The sequence below is a fragment of the Gopherus evgoodei genome, unplaced genomic scaffold (assembly GCF_007399415.2).
Source record: "Gopherus evgoodei ecotype Sinaloan lineage unplaced genomic scaffold, rGopEvg1_v1.p scaffold_34_arrow_ctg1, whole genome shotgun sequence".
Classification (NCBI taxonomy): Eukaryota; Metazoa; Chordata; order Testudines; family Testudinidae; genus Gopherus; species Gopherus evgoodei.
This window is the reverse complement of record NW_022060016.1, coordinates 1,223,140-1,239,347: the sequence shown is the minus strand read 5'-3', so window position 1 is coordinate 1,239,347 and position 16,208 is coordinate 1,223,140. Positions and strand designations below refer to the sequence as shown.

Genomic DNA, 16,208 nt, shown 5'->3' with positions numbered 1-16,208 from the left:
ATATGGACTGATGGGCTGGTCCATACTGCAAGAGATGAGGATGCCACAGTATAAGGCCCAGTGCTCTGATCTCCCAGGGCGAGCCAGGGGAGGTGACAGGAGCCATGGAGATTGCTGGCTGTTTGGGAATTCTCCTCACTGGGATAGGTTCAATGTCGCTTCTGCTCTCTTTGGACACCCAGCGCTTCCCTGCTCCCTCGGAGAGGCCAGCCGAGCACAGCACCCCCGTCAGTGCCGGGACAGCATGGCAGGCAGGACAGTGAAGGTGAGGAAACTGCTCTCAGCTGGTGCTGACTTGGGCGTCTCGAGGGAATTGGTCAGCCAAGGGGCTCTCGGGTCAGTATCGTGGGTGCTCTCCTGGGTGGTGTCCACGTGTGGCGCCCGCTGGTGCAGGGAATACTCAGCCATAAGCACCCTGGCCCGGGCCGCCTGCTCGTGGCTCTCCAACAACGTCTCGATGTGGTTCAGGAGGGCTGAGAAGAACTCCGGGACACCTTCGTAACCTGCAGAGGCCACCAAAGAGTCATCCGGGCTGTACCAGGGCATCCCAGAGCCCCTTACAAACACTGCATGTTAAACAGCTGCCCCGCCCCACCCCAGAGGTGGCTGGATCTTGGTGCTGGGCGAGGGATCCTTGTATAAACAGCTGCCCTACTCCACCCTAGAGTTGGTTGCATCTTGGTGCTGGGTGAGAGATCCCTGTATAAACAGCTGCCCCGCCCCACCCCAGAGGTGGCTGGATCTTGGTGCTGGGCGAGGGAGACTTGTATAAACAGCTGCCCTACTCCACCCTAGAGTTGGTTGCATCTTGATGCTGGGTGAGAGATCCCTGTATAAACAGCTGTCCCGCCCCACCCCAGAGGTGGCTGCACCTCAGTGCTGAGTAAGAGATCTGCTCCCTGCAGCGCAGCGCCCCCTAGTGCAACAGCAGGGCATAGGGGCCAGCACTGACTGTGAGGGGAAAGCGCCCCCTGCTGAGCCCCGCTTCCTCCTCCAGGCTCTCACCTGGGAAGGCGTTGACGTCTATGACCGCACACCGCCCCGTCTGCTTCTCCACGATCAGATCCAGCCCAAACAGAGAGAGCCCCAGGGCGGAGCGCAGGCCCCGCACGGCTCGGCAGACGACGTTGTCGGAGGGCGGGGTGGGCTCCAGCGTAGCCTCATCCAGCTGGCAAAGGGGGCAGAGAGCACCACGGGCTTGGGGGGAGTCGCTGGGAGGGATGCCACACTGGGGCACCGGGGACAGCGCCCCCTAGTGAGCCCCTCACCTCACTCCCTGAGGCACAGCGCCCCCTATTGAGCCCCTTAGCCCAGTCCCTGAGGCATAGCACCCCCTAGCGCCGCGCTGGGGCATGAGGCTGAGCCTCCCTGCTCCCGGCTCCCTTCCCCATGATCCCAGAGGCTGCCCCTGCGTGTCCCCACTCAACAGGAGATCGAGGGAGGTGCCCAGACATCGCAATGGCGAGTGCCAGTTCCAACCCCTCAGCTCAGGGCCGCTCCAGTGCCCTCTCCCTCTGCATCTCTAGCCCCCCTGGGGATGGATTCGCTCCCTCCGCCCTCCCCGTCCTCCCTCTGTCTGCGGCGCTCCCTTATTCTTCCCTTCTGCCTCCGGCACCAGGTCCCATCCCGCGGCCTCCCCGCGCCCGTGCTCACCTCGGTCAGGCGGGAGCAGGACTCTGGCTTGGAGACGCTGCAGCTGTTGAAGAAGATGCTTTTCCTGGCTGTAAGGAACAGAGGGAGGTCGCGAGCCCGGCTCACCTGGGCTCAGGAGATTCTCTGGCACAGGGGTCCAGAGAGACTCTGGGCTCAGCGGTCACCAGCTCAGAGCCGTGCAGCCTGTCGCTGATGCAACTGACCTCAATAGGGCGATGGCCATTGTCCCCCGGCGGGAATCTGGCCCCCACTGACCCCAGTGGGGCAACGGATAGTTGACCCCGGCTGCGGATCTGGCCTGTACTCTGAGGGGCGAGGGCACGTGAATGCTTTTTCACACCAGGTTGCACGGCTGGACTCCAGCTCAGTACAGAGGAAACCTGATGGTCATCCGTGCCATGAGCTCGCTGGGCCTCAGCCTCGTTTCTCCAGTAGGGCAGGGACCGTGGCACCGAACCGCCCCCCCAGGACTGGCGCTAACTGCTCCCCCTGCCCGCTCCGGGCAGCCTCAGCAGGGAGACCGAGGGCTGGCGGGACCACAAAGTCTCATTTCCAGCCCCCACAGGAGGAGATGGCCCAGGTGCCACCTCTCCCCCGTCCACACACACACCTGATTCCCCTCGCGGGAAGTTCTTCAGGGACGGCCGGCGCACCACAAAGTGGGAGGAGCCCACCACGAAGACCTTGAAGAGGACGGCGTCGTGGTTGATGAAGCTCTGTAGCAGGCAGGGGGCGCTCACCTCCTCCAGCCCCTCCTCGTTGAAGATCAGCGCCATCTATAGGGGGCGGGGAGAGCGGAGAAGAGCAGGGTAATGGACGGAGGGGCCTCCATAGGGCGGGGACAGGTCTATAGGGGTCCTCTCTTGATGGATGGGGAAATGGGAGGGGCTTCCTTAGCCCCACCCCCTGCTAGGATCCAGCTAGCCCTGGTTGCCATGGCAACTTGCCAGCAGCCAATTGCAGCTGGAGCCAGAGATGTGGCCTGTGAGTGGGGCGCAGCTCCCAGCATGCAATGTTCTCTGTTGGGCCGACTCGTTGCATGTGGGAAGTTCCATGCAATGCCCTATACTGAGCCGCTGCCCGGCCCTACAGCATGCTGGGAGCCATGGTCTCGTCCAGACACACCCATACAATCCAGGTGCCTCATGGGAATTGTAGTTCAGGTGCCTCATGCCTCAGTAGGTGGGGCTTCCTAACTGGACTACATCCCCCATGATGAACCAAGCTTTCCCTGCCTGAGCCACAGCGGTGCATCATGGGAGATGCAGTCTGCCTGGGCAGCTAGCCTGTAGGACAGAAAGGAGGCATAAAGCAGCTGAACTACAGCTCCCATGATGCACTGTGGTGGCTGGGGAAAAGGAGACTGCCTTGGTGCATCATGGGAGATTTAATTCGGTGCCTAGAGCATGAAGAAATGAAGGGCCCAGACTACAACTCCCACCAAGTACCCCAGCAACATTTCCAAATAGAATTTTTTGGGTGTTTGGCCAAATCGGGTGAGAGGGGGTTCTGTTTTTTCGGAGGAAAAGTCAGATTTTGCTGGTGGGAGCAGACGCTTTCTGTGTAGTCGAAAATCTGAATTTTCCAGCAAAAACTATTTAAATGCAAAAAATTCCCAGCGGCCCCCACTACTGACCCACCCTGATCTCTGGGTTTGCCTCTTGGTGTGCTGAGAGGGCACTTGCCCCTCCTTTCTGACCCACCCACCCCGAAGTCTCCTAGTGCTTTTATAACACACCACTCCCCAAAACGGATCAGCAGAGGGATTTGAACCCACAACCTCTCACGCAGCGCCCCCAGGCCTACGCGGCTTGAGCTAAAAGAATAATTCCGTTAGCGAGCCACAGTAGTAGGTTGTTATCCTCCACATGGGCTAGCTGCCGGAGACGGAGCTGTGGCCGACCCTTTACGAGCAGGTTCTGGGACATGATGCTACTGACCTCGTGGGAGCTGGGTCCGTGAGCCACCCGGGTTTTGCAAACTGAAGGAGGAAGAGGAGGAGTCAGTGGAGAGTGAGATGACTTAGCCCTGCCCTTCATTCCACTCTGGGCTCTGACTCTTCCAACAAGAGCCAATGGGAACCTGGAACTTTTTACCCCAAATCCCTCCCCTCTGAGCTGTTGGGGGTGTGACCAAAGCCAAGCCCCCCAGCACATCCCCCAGTCAGCGGGCTGCAGCTGTAACCTCCTCCCCAGGGGGCTGTGCATGGACACAGAATAGCCAAAGCACAGGTCTGCCCTGCCCACGCCCCCTCCAGCCCTGCCCCATCTCCGCTGTGGCTCAGAGGCCTGCTGTGCTAGTGCACCTGCCCTGTAGCCCCCTTTGCCCCGCAGTCAATAAGGCCCTAAGTCGGCAATTTATTTGGCCAGCGTTCCCTTAGGTGGGAATGTAAGAACCAGCCCCACCCAGGCACCCGGCAGGATTTGAACCCGAGGTCCCCCTCGAGCACAAGCCACTCCTACTTGAGCCGAAGGAGCAGCTCCACAAGCCAGCAGCAGCAGCAGGCTGTTATCCCCACCCACCCTGCAGCCCATGCTTTGCCCACGGCTCAGCACTGCAGGGCGAGCTGGGGAGCACCGAGGCCTGGAAATTCATTGCACTGGTGGGATTGCAAGACCAGCATGGCGGGATGCACAGCAACTCCCTGGGTGTCAGGGCAGGTGGGGGGAAGGGAGGTATTTTGATTGGCTTCAGGTGCTCTGGTTCATCAGCAGCATCTATCGCCATGAGGCTGGTTCTCCTCCTCCCAGGTATAAAGGCCCCACGGATTAAGGAGGTACTGGGCTCACTCACTTAAGGGGAAGGTGAGGCCCTGCTCCCGGATCCATGCTGCCGCCTCCCGCTCGGTCCCGCTGTTCAGCTCCACGTAGGGCGGGAAGAAGATGCAGCTGTCTGCAGAGCAGGGTGGGCAGAAATAAGCGGGGGAGTGGGTGGTTTGCATGGGTGTGAGCTGTTCCCCCTCCCCACCCCGCTGTGAGGCTTCACCACCCATCCCTTGCCCGTGTGCATGGCGCTGCCTCCGCCCCCCACGCCCAGCCTCCAACACACACAGACCCAGACGCACACCCCACCCCACTCAGCTCCTGCATTCCTGCCTTCCTTGCTTTCCTAGCTGTTCCACAGAACTGGGGCTTTCTCCCCAACCACGTTGGGATTGAACCCCTGACCCCTGGCTCCCACACATGGCTGCTGCCTTAGCCAAAAGCCAAGCTCTGCTTAGCCACGCCTGTAGCAAGCCCTCTATGTGGCCCAGCTGACCACCTCCTCTCTAACCTTGTGTAAGCAGAGTCAGGATGAGCTCTACCTTGACATCTGGTGGTGAATTATGGGGAGTGTGGAAAGGAATTTTAGGTATTTACATTGGCACACCCACCCCACCTAGCATAGCCCACGGCAGCCTGGGATGGTTATTTTGACAACTCTGGGATCCCCAATTTCTTTGTTATTGGGGCAGGAGGAATAAAGTATTGTCACCCTGATTATGTGACTGCGGAACTAGGAGACTGCTTTATGGCAGAGATGTCTCAATATCAATTAAGTAGCACTGGCTAGACAAGGGACATGGGTGCCAAAACCCATTGAAATGAGAGAGGTTGGGGACTGGTGGTATGGGCCCCCTTTGAGGGCCTGGAACACCAGTTGCACATCCTCCTCTCCACTTTTGAAGAGTAGAGCTAATTTTGATTCCATCTAGAGACTGCTGAGCTGAATTCCCGTTGGGCCAATGGTGCACCAGCACTGGGGCTCCCCTACTAAGAGCTGAAATCACCAGAAGAGCTAAGCTTACTGAGCTGAGATCACTGAGGGCTTTGTTAACTAGTGGGGGAGCCTGAAGATCTATCGCTAAGCGGCTGGCAGAGCGGAGCAGTTTGCAGTGTGTTGGAGCAGCCCATGGAACAGTGAGCGGAGTGAAGCGGTTTGCGGGGACGGCTGGAGTGGCTCACGGGTCAGCTGGAGGAGCGGCACAGCTGGCGGAGTGGAGCTGGTCGTGGTGAAGGCTGCAGCAGAACTCCACGGAGAGGCAGAGCAGTTGGCCCTGGCCCACGTAAGGTGCCCCTTAACACCCTGTGTGTGCCCGCCCCCTATTTCCACCCAGGCTGGTGGGGTAAAACTCTGCAGATAAACTTTTGAACTCTGAGGTGGCACTGACCAGAGACTTTCGGGTTGTTGGACTTTGGGGAGATTGGACTTAAGACCCTAAGGGGGAAAGGACATTGCCAAACGTACTTGGAGGTGGGTTTTTGCTTATGGTTTGTGTTATAATCGTGTTTGTGGTGTTTCTCCAACGTGATGCCGCATTGTTTCCCTCCGTGCTTGCGAGTGGGGAAGTATTGCCTCCTAGAGGCGCCCAGGGGGGTATGGTATGTAATTGTGCCAGGTCACTGGGTGGGGGCTCGAGCCGGTTTGGCATTGTGTTATTGAAACAGAACCCCTGGATACTGAACCCGGCCCTTGTTGCTGCCAACTCAGAGGGGCAGAAGGGTTACACTTGCCCTCCAGGGACTATGGTTCAGAGCAGAGACTGCTGGACTCCGAAGGCCTAAGCTAATGCTTTGATCACCGGGCTGGGCTTCCTCTGTGGTCCGACAGTGCCCCCCTCTGGTGTGGGATTCAAGTTAGGGGACTGCTTCAGTCAGTTCTGGGGGAAGAGCGCAACTGGAGACTGGCCATCTGGGCTTTACCAGGAGACCCCAGTCTCGCACACCTTGATCCTGAAGGTCCTGGAGGAGGCGATAGGATTCGAAGCGGTCCAGGAGCGGCCGTACAGCTGGAAATGGGTCAAGAAGGATGATACTGGAATAGGTTTCCACATAGGTCTGAAGGACCAAAGCGAATGTATAATTAGTCCTGGGGGCGGGGGAGGTTTAAAGCTGCAAAGCCAATTAGTGGGTTTGTGATGATCACCTTGCTGCAAACGATGCACCTGAGAAGCTGTCCAGACTCAGACGCATCCAAGTGCTTCGTTACACATTCTGGGCAGTGGAATCCAAAAGTCACTTCCGGTGCTAAGGAGCACTGTAACCAGAGCTACCACGAGTGGGAGACAACGACCCCACGTGCGCCTAAGCAGGGAACACGCGAGTATCCATCAGGAGGTTAGTTACCCTCCACATTTGGCACCGCAGCTGGAATCCCGTGTCCAGTTCCGGTGTCCACAATTCAAAAAGGCTGTTGATAAATTGGAGCAGGGTCAGAGAAGAGCCAGGGGAATAGAGGAGAGTCTCAAAGAGCTCCAGCTATTCCGCTTAGCAAAGAGGAGATGGCTATAAGGACCTATGTGGGGAACAGAAATTTGATCGTGGGCTTTTCGCTCTAGCAGAGGAAGATCTAACAAAATCCAATGGCTGGACATTCAAGCTGGAAAAATTCAAACGGGAAATAAGCCATCCATTTTTAACAGGGTAATTAGCCATTGGAACAACTTACCAGTGGCTGTGGTGGATTCTCCCCGGCTGGCCATTTGTTGAATCAAGAGGGGATTTGGTTTTTTTCTTTAAAGATCTGCTTCCGTTCAGGCAGGAATGATAGCAGGCAAGGTGAGGATGGCCTTGGCCTGAGTTATGGATGATCCTAGTGGAATCTCCTAACCTGCCCCCAGTCCTTACCTGGAAGTCGCGGATGAGCTGGTGAGATTGGCTGTTGTAGCCCGACTCGAGAATCAGGTCGGAGAGTTTGTGGATGATGACGTCAAAGGGGCCCTGCTCACGGAGGGGTTTGGCCAAGTCAATCTGGGACGGGAGGAGAAGCGGAGATTAAAAGCCCTTCTTTGCTGAGAGCCAGAGCCAGGCCGGGAACCTGTCCCATGAGAATATTCAAGATCTCCCAGCATTTCCCAACCCTCATCAGAATGAATCCAAGGCCTTAGGAAATGTTTGGCCGAAAAAAAAACCCAGAGGAAGAGAGCAGCAGGCGGTCACCACGCATACCTGGGTCCATCCCTGCTCTGGAAAAGACCCTTGGGATAAGAAGTGGTGAGTTTTCATTGCAAAGTTTGTATTTCCCCCTTCTGTTCCTTCATTATAACCAGCTGTCGGTTAGCTTGCTGAGCCCACCTTCTCCAGTGAGACACCGAGGGGCCTTATTTGAGATTTTAACTCCTTTATAAAGGCCAAGCAAAGTGGTCTTAGAGACCTCGAAAAGAATTGCTTTCAGCCTCTGCTTTTACTATTCGAACCTCGTCCCTGGTGGGCCAGTCTAGTCAAAGAGAAGTAGCCCCGGAAGACACGCGACGTGCACCCTTGGAAGGGTGACAGATGTGTTAGGTACTAAAGGGTTAATAAATGGTTGGTTGGCTACGAATAAGCAGGTGTCCTGATTTGAGAAACGCTGTTGTTGAGAAACGCTGATCTGAAAAGAAAAGTGTTAAACAAGTAAGTTAACACTCCTTGGATTCAGTAACCAGGGGGTAGCTGTTGGATCCGATTATATATTAGCAAACCTGCTTCGGTAGATTTCAGCTTTAATAGCTAACTGACACACTGGCAAATTCACAGGTGCATAATTTGGTCTTCCCCATCCTAGCAGAGGATTCTGATCTTGAGGCTATTAGCTCTTCTCGAGGGGGAGGATTTCTCAATCTTTCCTGTCCCCGACTCCAGCTCAGGCCGAGCGGGGATTGAAGCCCCCGTGGCAGCTGGAAGGCGAATTCAGATGGAATTGAAAGCGTGTGTTTTTAACAAGGAGGGTTGTGAACCTTTGGAACGATTGGCCAGGCGTCCTGGTGGGTTCTCCGTCGCTGGCAATTTGTAAATCAAGCTGGGATGGGCTTTTTTTTTTTAAAGTTCTGCTGAAGTTCAAACAGGGATTAGTGCATGTGTGATGCAGGTCAGACTAGTGACCGCGGTGCCTTCAGGCCTAAGAATGCCAGGTACATGCCCCTATTTGCTGGGTTATTTTCCACGCTAATGACATTCTTGCTGACGCTTGTTTTGAGTGAAATTCCAGCCCTGAGGTCCCCTTGCCCAGGAGACGTTTCGATTTGGACAACTCAGCATTTTCTGGCGAGAAAACTGCCACTGAAAACTTCCCACCCTGCTCTTCCGACAGCAGCCTTTGACTTTCCATCCTGCTGTGCCTTATGCCTTTGGTCTCATCACCCACAGCACTGCTAGGAACCCGGTTGTCGCCTGTGAACACAGACATTCCAGTAGCTGTTTAGCTACAGCGTAGTGAGCAAAGCAAGCAGTGCGTCCCTCCCCAGAAGGGGATGCATTTTAGGGGGGGGGAAGTGATCTCTTTATAATCAGCTGCCCTGCCCCACCCCAGAGGTGGATGCCTTCCAGTGGCGGGGCAGGGGTGTAAGTTTGTAAATTGTTCCGCTCCTTCATGCTATCTGAAAGTTGTGATGATTCATCACCCGAGGGGGAGGGGGGAATGACCAGTCTTTTTCACGTCCACCTGAGTTAACACCTTACTGGCCCCGTGCCATATTGGTCATCCTCACTCAGTGCCACCCAGAAACGGCTCTCGCTTTATCTCTGTGGACTTTGCCAGCCGCTGTCAGTTTAAACCAGTTCTTATTGACAGACAGGGCCGATCCCAGCACAGGCAAACAACGAGAGGCCCTTAAACCCACAGCTCCTCCGAGGAGGGAGGCAATGTGTTCTGCCACGTGCCATCTTGGGTGCCCATCACCCTGGTATCCAGGCGGCTGGATCATTGACCTATGCTCCCGCCAGCGCTTGATTGTTATCCCCTGTCCTCCAGCCAGCTCCCCGTTGCTTTGAGCAAGGCCAAGAAGACCCAAGGTGGGGAGCTCTGTGCTGACCCCAGTGCGGTGCTAGGGGGCGCTGTAGGGTGCAGAGCTCGGTAGGGGGCGCTCTCCCCTCTGAGTCCCAGCGCCCCAGCGTGGTGCATGAAGACCCCAGTAATTCCCGGGTAGATATCCATACCCCAGACTTTTGAGGGTCATGCCCCCCTTACCCTGTCTATGCCCCCCAAATCAGGACCAAGAGCGGGGCCGCAGCTTGGGGATGTGGACAGGGATTAAGGGGGCCAAGGCTGGGGATGGGGCCAGGCCCGAGGTTGGGAGCCAGGGCCGGGGGCAGGACCAGAGCAGAGCTGGGGGTAGGGAGGGGCTGGGTGGTGCACCCTCCTGGGTCAGCCCCATCGTGCCCCGTGTCACCACCCTCTCCCCGGCACTGGGGAGCATTGACTCATCCGCGAACCGCCCATGCCGCGCCCTATAACATCAGGGTGTGCCAAGGTCTCCCAGTCAACCAGGCCAGACCCTGCTTAGGCTGCTGGCACGTGGCCAAAAGTTCCCATATAAGACCCGCTCCACCAGCATCCCCTGTCCCCTACCCCCCATCCCATGCACACCTCGGCTCCAAGCAACCCACGGCTGGGACTCACCTCAGTGACCTCATAGCCTCGTTTCCTGGGCAAACAAAATAAAGAAAAACTGAGTCAGGGATTTGCACCAGAGCATCCTGCTGAGAGATGCCACGCAGCCCAGTGGTTAGCCTACAGGACTGAGGTCTAGGGGTCATGGGATCAACACCCTCCCCTTTGCCACAGATTCCCTGTGCAGACGTGAGCCAATCACTTTTAATTGATCCCTGCCTCAGTTTCCCCACCTGTGAAATGGGGATAATCATCCTGTCCTTGCCTGCTTAGATCTAGAGGAGAATGTGACACTCTTTTATACCAAGGGGTGTCATACTGAAAGGTCCTAATGCCTTTGATCCAACGCCAATCACAGGCCTTGCTTCAGGCTCAATGGGAGGAGCAATGAAGCCTCTCTCGGGCTCAAGAAGGCTGCAGACACCGGGGGCTTACCGCCCAAAGCATGACGGGTCAGAGCTAAGTCACACCCAGTGTGGTGTTTTCCCTGGGCTGCAGGCTGTGGAATATCTGCCAATAGAAATAACTGGGAGGCCGCAGTAGGACGCTGCTTCTTGTGCACAGGACCTCCTGGAGAGGCAGACTTGGGAATTTCAGGGCAAGGAAGCTACCTACCGCTGTTTTGACCGTGCTCAGAGACCAGGACTGCACATACGTTTCTTGTAAATAAACAGGACTCCACCAAAGGACACACCTGCTTTGTAGCATCAATTTCTCCTCCTAACAGAAGCTACTTTGCAAAGGCCGGGAACAGCGGCAAAACTGCGTAACTTTAAACTGGCGCGAACTCCTGTGTTGAGACGTATTTTTGTTTAAACCCGTCTTCTTTCACTTCAGCTTAAATTGAAATAGGTGCAAGCTAAACCGAATCTATGCGGCTCTTTAACAGAAACCAGGGCTTTCGCACTGGAGTTCGGGCTGCTTTCCCTGGAGCAGCTTCAAAATTGATTTAAGGTAACCCTTTCCCATGAGGACAAGGCCCACACGCTCTGGGGCAAGATTTCAGTGAGTGCCTGCAAGGAATTTGGAATAAAACTGTCCTCATTTGAGTTGGTTGCACTATCAAACTGGGAAACTTTTATGCTGACCTCAGTGGCCATATAGACTTGCATGCAATTGACAAAAGGTGTGAGTTACAACTGATTTTGTTATTTCAGTGCAAGTTTGCATGTAGTATGTGTCTGTGCAGCACCTGGCACAGGGGGCCTGATCTCGGTCGGGGTCTGTTCTGGGCAGCACCTGGCACAGGGGGGCCTGATCTCGGTCGGGGTCTGGGCAGCGCCCAGCACAAGGGGGCCTGATCTCGGTCGGGGTCTGTGCAGTGCCAGGCACAGGGGGGCCCTGATCTTGGTTGGGGACTGGGCAGCTCCCAGCACGGGGGGCCCTGATCTCGGATGGGGTCTGTGCAGTGCCCTGATGTCTTCTGTGGCATCTAGGCAGTGTCTTGCTACACATAACAAAGAGGGACTTTAATTCCTTCTCTGTGCGAACGTCACAAGTCGATGCCCGAGAACCTGCTGAGACAGAGGCCTGGTCCACACTACGCTGTTAAACCGATTTTAACAGCGTTAAATCGATTTAACGCTGCACCTGTCCACACTACACTGCTCTTTATATCGATTTAAAGGCCTCTTTAAATCCATTTCTGTACTCCTACAAAACGAGAGCACTAACGCTAAAATCGATATTACTATATCGATTTAGGGTTAGTGTGGACGCAAATCGACATTATTGGACTCATTCTTTTACAGTAGCTACCCACAGTGCACCACTCCAGAAATCGACGCTAGCCTCAGACCACGGACGCACACCACCGAATTAATGTGCCTAGTGTGGACGCGCACAATCGACTTTATAATATCTGTTTTATAAAATCGGTTTAAGCTAATTCGAATGTATCCTGTAGTGTAGATGTACCCAGAGAGTGGGGAGAACTAGGGAGAGAGAAAGGAGAGGAGGGAAAGCCAGAGATAAGGGAGGTGAAGAGATAAGATAAGGAGCAAGGGAGGGAGAAAGCAGGTCTATTATGTGGGCCTTTAGTATGCCAGTCCTGAGAGGCTTTAACTAATACACACAAGGAGGGTGCCCCTTAGGGTGAATGATCCTGTGATTCATGCTGCAGGCATGGGATCACGCACGTCTCTCCATGCCTCCGTTTCTCCATCTGTAAAACGGAGTTGATAATCCTCCCTTTGCCTATTTAGACAGCGAGTGCTTTGGGGGCAGGGATTATGTCTCACTTGGTGTCTGGGCAGCGCCCAGCACAATAGGGCCCTGATCTCGGTCAGGGTCTGGGCAGCGCCTGGCACGACGGGGCCCTGATCTCGGTCGGGGTCTGTGCAGCACCTGGCACACGGGGGCCCAGATCATCTCAGCTGGCATCTGTGCAGTGCCCGGCACGACGGGGCCCTGATCTCAGTTGCGGTCTGGGCAGCGCCAGGCCCAACGGGGCTCTGATCTCGGTTGGCGTCTATGCAGCACCCGGCACAATCTCATTTGTTGCCTCTAGACTTTGCTGCAAGTCACAGATGAATAAGGCTCCTGAAGTGCTTTACAAACCATGGTCCTGAGCCGATGTCAGTGGAAAGGGATCCCAGCGGCTCTGGATCAGACCCTAGGGCCAATCCCACCTGCCCACCCCGACATCAGTGGAGGGCAGCTCGTTTCCCCTAACCAAGGCTGTCCCAGGGGGAGCCGGTTCTGGAAGGGTGATGGCTCCAGGTGCCTGCCTCCCAGGTGAAGGGAATGAGCCCAGGAGTGGGGGGGTGGGAGGTATCGCATAAGGTGGGAGGGGACCTGCTGGGGGGATATAAGGGCAGCCTCGGGGAGGGGGGTTGAGGTTCTCAGGGCTCAGGGGCAGAGGTCTGGGTCTGGGTCTGGGTTGGATGGACAGACAGACAGACAGAGTTGTGTTGTTTTGAGCTGTCTGTTAATACATCACAGTAGCTGGGAAAACAGCCCCTCCCTGCCCCCAGGAGTCTGATTAACCAGGGAAGGAAGGGTAATGGAGGCCATAGCGGGCTTGAGGCCAGACCACAGCCTGCCCCTTTGAGCCCCCAGAGATACACAAAGCATTTGTCACAACTGGCCAGAAAGTCCCTTTGTTTCCTAGAATATAGGCTACCAGAGGCAGCGTGGCCTAGTGGACGGAGTACTAGACTGGGCGGCAGGAGTGCTGGGTTCTATGCCTGGCTCTGTGACTGGGGGCAAGTCACTTCCTGCCCCTCTCTCCCTTCTTGTGCCTTAGTTTCCCCAAGCTGCAAAATGAGGATGACGATATTAACTTCCTTGAGATGGCCGGGGTGGCTGGAATCAGAGCTGCGTGTGCTGGCCAGGTCCAGATTTCTGCCTCAGTGAGGCAAAGGACCGTCTGATGTTGCAAAAACACATGCCCAGAGCTGGCCTGAACCAACAGGAAGCAGCTCAACCCTGCGGAGCCAGGCGAGAAAGTCGCCCCAGCTGAGAGGTTAGGTAAGAGTCTCAGGGCCCAGGGGGCGCGTCATCTCTTGTGCAAAACAGATCTGGGGCTATTTTAATTCTGGCAGCTGGAATGGGGGCAGGAAGGGAAAACACAAAGAAAAGTCAGAGTGAAATTCACCTCTGTGCTGGGAGCCTGTGTGGTACCCCTTAAATCCATCCCAGGACTCCTGGGTTCTTTCCCTAGCTCTGGGTGGGAAGTGAGATCTGTGTAAGGCGGGGTGGATTAAAGCAGGGAGCTGAGAGGCATCGTCCAGTTTTATGAGGAGCGTGTTATCTAATGGCCAGGACTCCTGGGTTCTTTCCCCAGCTGCCAGTAGGGAGTGTGATCTATGGGTTAGAGCAGAGCAACTGGCAGTCAGGACTCCTGGGTTCTATTTCCAGCTCTGGGAGGGGAGGGGAGGGAAGGGGAGTCTAGTGGTAAGAGCAGAGAGAGGCCAGTAGTCAGGATTCCTGGTTTCTCTCTCCAGTTTAGGAGGGGGACTACGGTCTAGTGGCTAGAATCAAGATTCCTAGGTCTTATCCCCAGCTCTGTTACTGACTCACTGTGTCCCCTAGGGGGGCAAAGGGGCCCTTGCTGCTCCGTGCCTCAGTTTCCCTATCTGTAAAATGGGGATAACGATACTGACCCAGCTCAGAGACCCTTGAATGAAGGGTGCTATGTAAGCACCAAGTATTTTATGTGATCTTAGCAACTGAGCTTCCGTCTGCTCTGTGTCGCTATTACAGATCCCTGTGGGGCATAGTTACTGACTAGAGATTTACCCTCGGCCAACATGTCCCATCTTCTCCCCCCAGCTAACATAGTAACTAATGCTTAGTTCTTAGGGGTCAATGGAAGCAGGAGGGTGTGGGCACTAGTCCCCCTATAAAGGTCCAGGGATTGTTACACTCAACCATGTGCAGTGCTCCCCTTCAGAGGTGGCTGCATTTTGGTGATGCCATGCGTATGCTGCTTGGGGGCTCATTTGGGACAAATGCAGCTGTGGGGGAGGCTAAAATCTATGGAGCAGGTACAGACCCTGTAACTAGCATGGCTTGGGGAGGCAGTGGCTGGGGTACTAACCTCGGATGTGAGAAACTTGGTTTCAAGTCCCCTGCTCGGCCTAGATCCTCAAATGCATGGAGACTGCGTGGGTAGGACTGGAAGTTAGGAGTCTCAGTACCTTTGAGGATCTGGGCCTTAGCTGTTCTATGCCTCAGTTTCCCCAGTGGTACAGTGAGGATACCAGTCCTGCCTCCCAGGGATAAGTACTGGAAAGAGGGTGTGGCGCTCAGACCCCGCAGCGATGGGGGGAGGGGGTCAGTTCACCCCACAGCTAGAGGAAACCTTGAGATGCAGAGCAAGAGGTTCAGAAGCAGAAAGCCAGTCAGACCGGTAGTTGCTGCAGCAGTTTTCACCAGTCCACCAGTCCCTCGTGCATGTCCCAGGCTACCCGCCCCTCTTTTCCCCCTGCTCCCAAGGATCTCCTGAGGTGCCGAGCACCAGACACTCTGTCCCTTACCTGCAGAGATCCTCAAAGCCCTGGAAATTCAGTTTCTTTTTCTTCTTGTCGTTCAGGCAGTAGCCGATGCGTTTCCCTTTCCTCCAGCTTGGCATCTTTTTTGCATCCGTCTCTTTATTGAAAAAATAAATAAACCAAGCCCCACGCCTCTTGGTGTGGAAATCTCCCTCTGTGTGAAATGTGAAAATATTGTCTACTCTGACTCCAGGCCTCTGCCCTCTTCGATCCGAAAGTGCCGGCCCCTCCCCGAGTGGCAAAGTCCTTTGCAAGCAGGAACTGGGCAGGGTGCACACAAGGTGGCAAATTCTATCTTCCTCCGATCAGCTGATGTGCTGTAAATATCGATCCGGGTTGCTTAATAACTCGCGGCCGGGAGCCTGTTACCTGAGCCTGGGCTGGGGCTGATTGTCAGCCATGATAAACGCCGCAAAATGCACGCTTAGCGCCAGACCTCTGGCCTGTGATGCCATCGGGTTGGTTACGCCCTGTCCAATTTAGTGCCTTGCAAATGCTGAAGCTGAGATTTCTGCTGAGCCTCTCCCAGAAAGCATCCCTCAGACTTGGCCCATCAAACACCTGATCCCTGGTACGTGCAGAAAATAGGGGTCTCGCCCTTTCTGTGCGTCACCCAAGCCGGTGCTCAGATCACATTGCACCAGCAGCCCGGGAAGAAATCTGGCGATTGAGTCCCCTCCACACACAGGTGGAAATTTGAGCAAAAGGATATGCGTGGGAGCGCCATTCTCTTCTGCATTGAGATGCAGGAAGATCAAAGGCTGCTTAGATTGATGCAGGGGAAAATCTCCCAGCCCAGCTCACCTCCCCAGGGGCTGAATGTGTGAAAATCTCTCCCCTCCCATGGCTGTCCACTGCTCCATGTCAGAATCAGACTGGTTCACAGCCCTGTTCTCTGGCTTGTCAGGGTCTCGAGGGATAAGGTCCTGCCTGAGGTTCAGGACACCTGGGTCCTAGTCCTGGTTCTGCTAGTGGCTAGTTGGGTGACCTTGGCCAAGGCATGTTCTTGCTTTGTGCCTCGGTTTCCCCCTCTAAAAGCAGGAGGAGCTTTGGGACCTACTGATGGAAACAGAGGTTGAACAATTATAATCAATCTCATTACTTTCCCTACCCTCCCAGGTCCGCCCCCCTCCCCATTCTGTGATGCCTGAATTTGACAAGAGCCCTCCCACGCTCTACCCACACTTTCCCAGTGGGGTTGGGGTATGACCT

The 16,208-nt window shown here is 55.4% G+C and overlaps 1 protein-coding gene across 1 annotated transcript; it reads right to left on the bottom strand.

Annotated features, from left to right (window-relative positions):
• Window positions 1-228: 228 nt before the first annotated feature.
• Window positions 229-15,076, bottom strand: LOC115641292 (inositol-tetrakisphosphate 1-kinase-like). The gene is made up of 10 exons (XM_030544339.1): window positions 14,982-15,076; window positions 10,009-10,033; window positions 7,260-7,382; window positions 6,359-6,470; window positions 4,447-4,545; window positions 3,594-3,634; window positions 2,264-2,429; window positions 1,654-1,721; window positions 1,006-1,168; window positions 229-503 (listed from the first exon to the last, which is right to left on the bottom strand). Exons 1-10 carry the CDS (start codon window positions 15,074-15,076, stop codon window positions 229-231), a joined length of 1,167 nt encoding a protein of 388 aa, XP_030400199.1.
• Window positions 15,077-16,208: the final 1,132 nt, after the last annotated feature.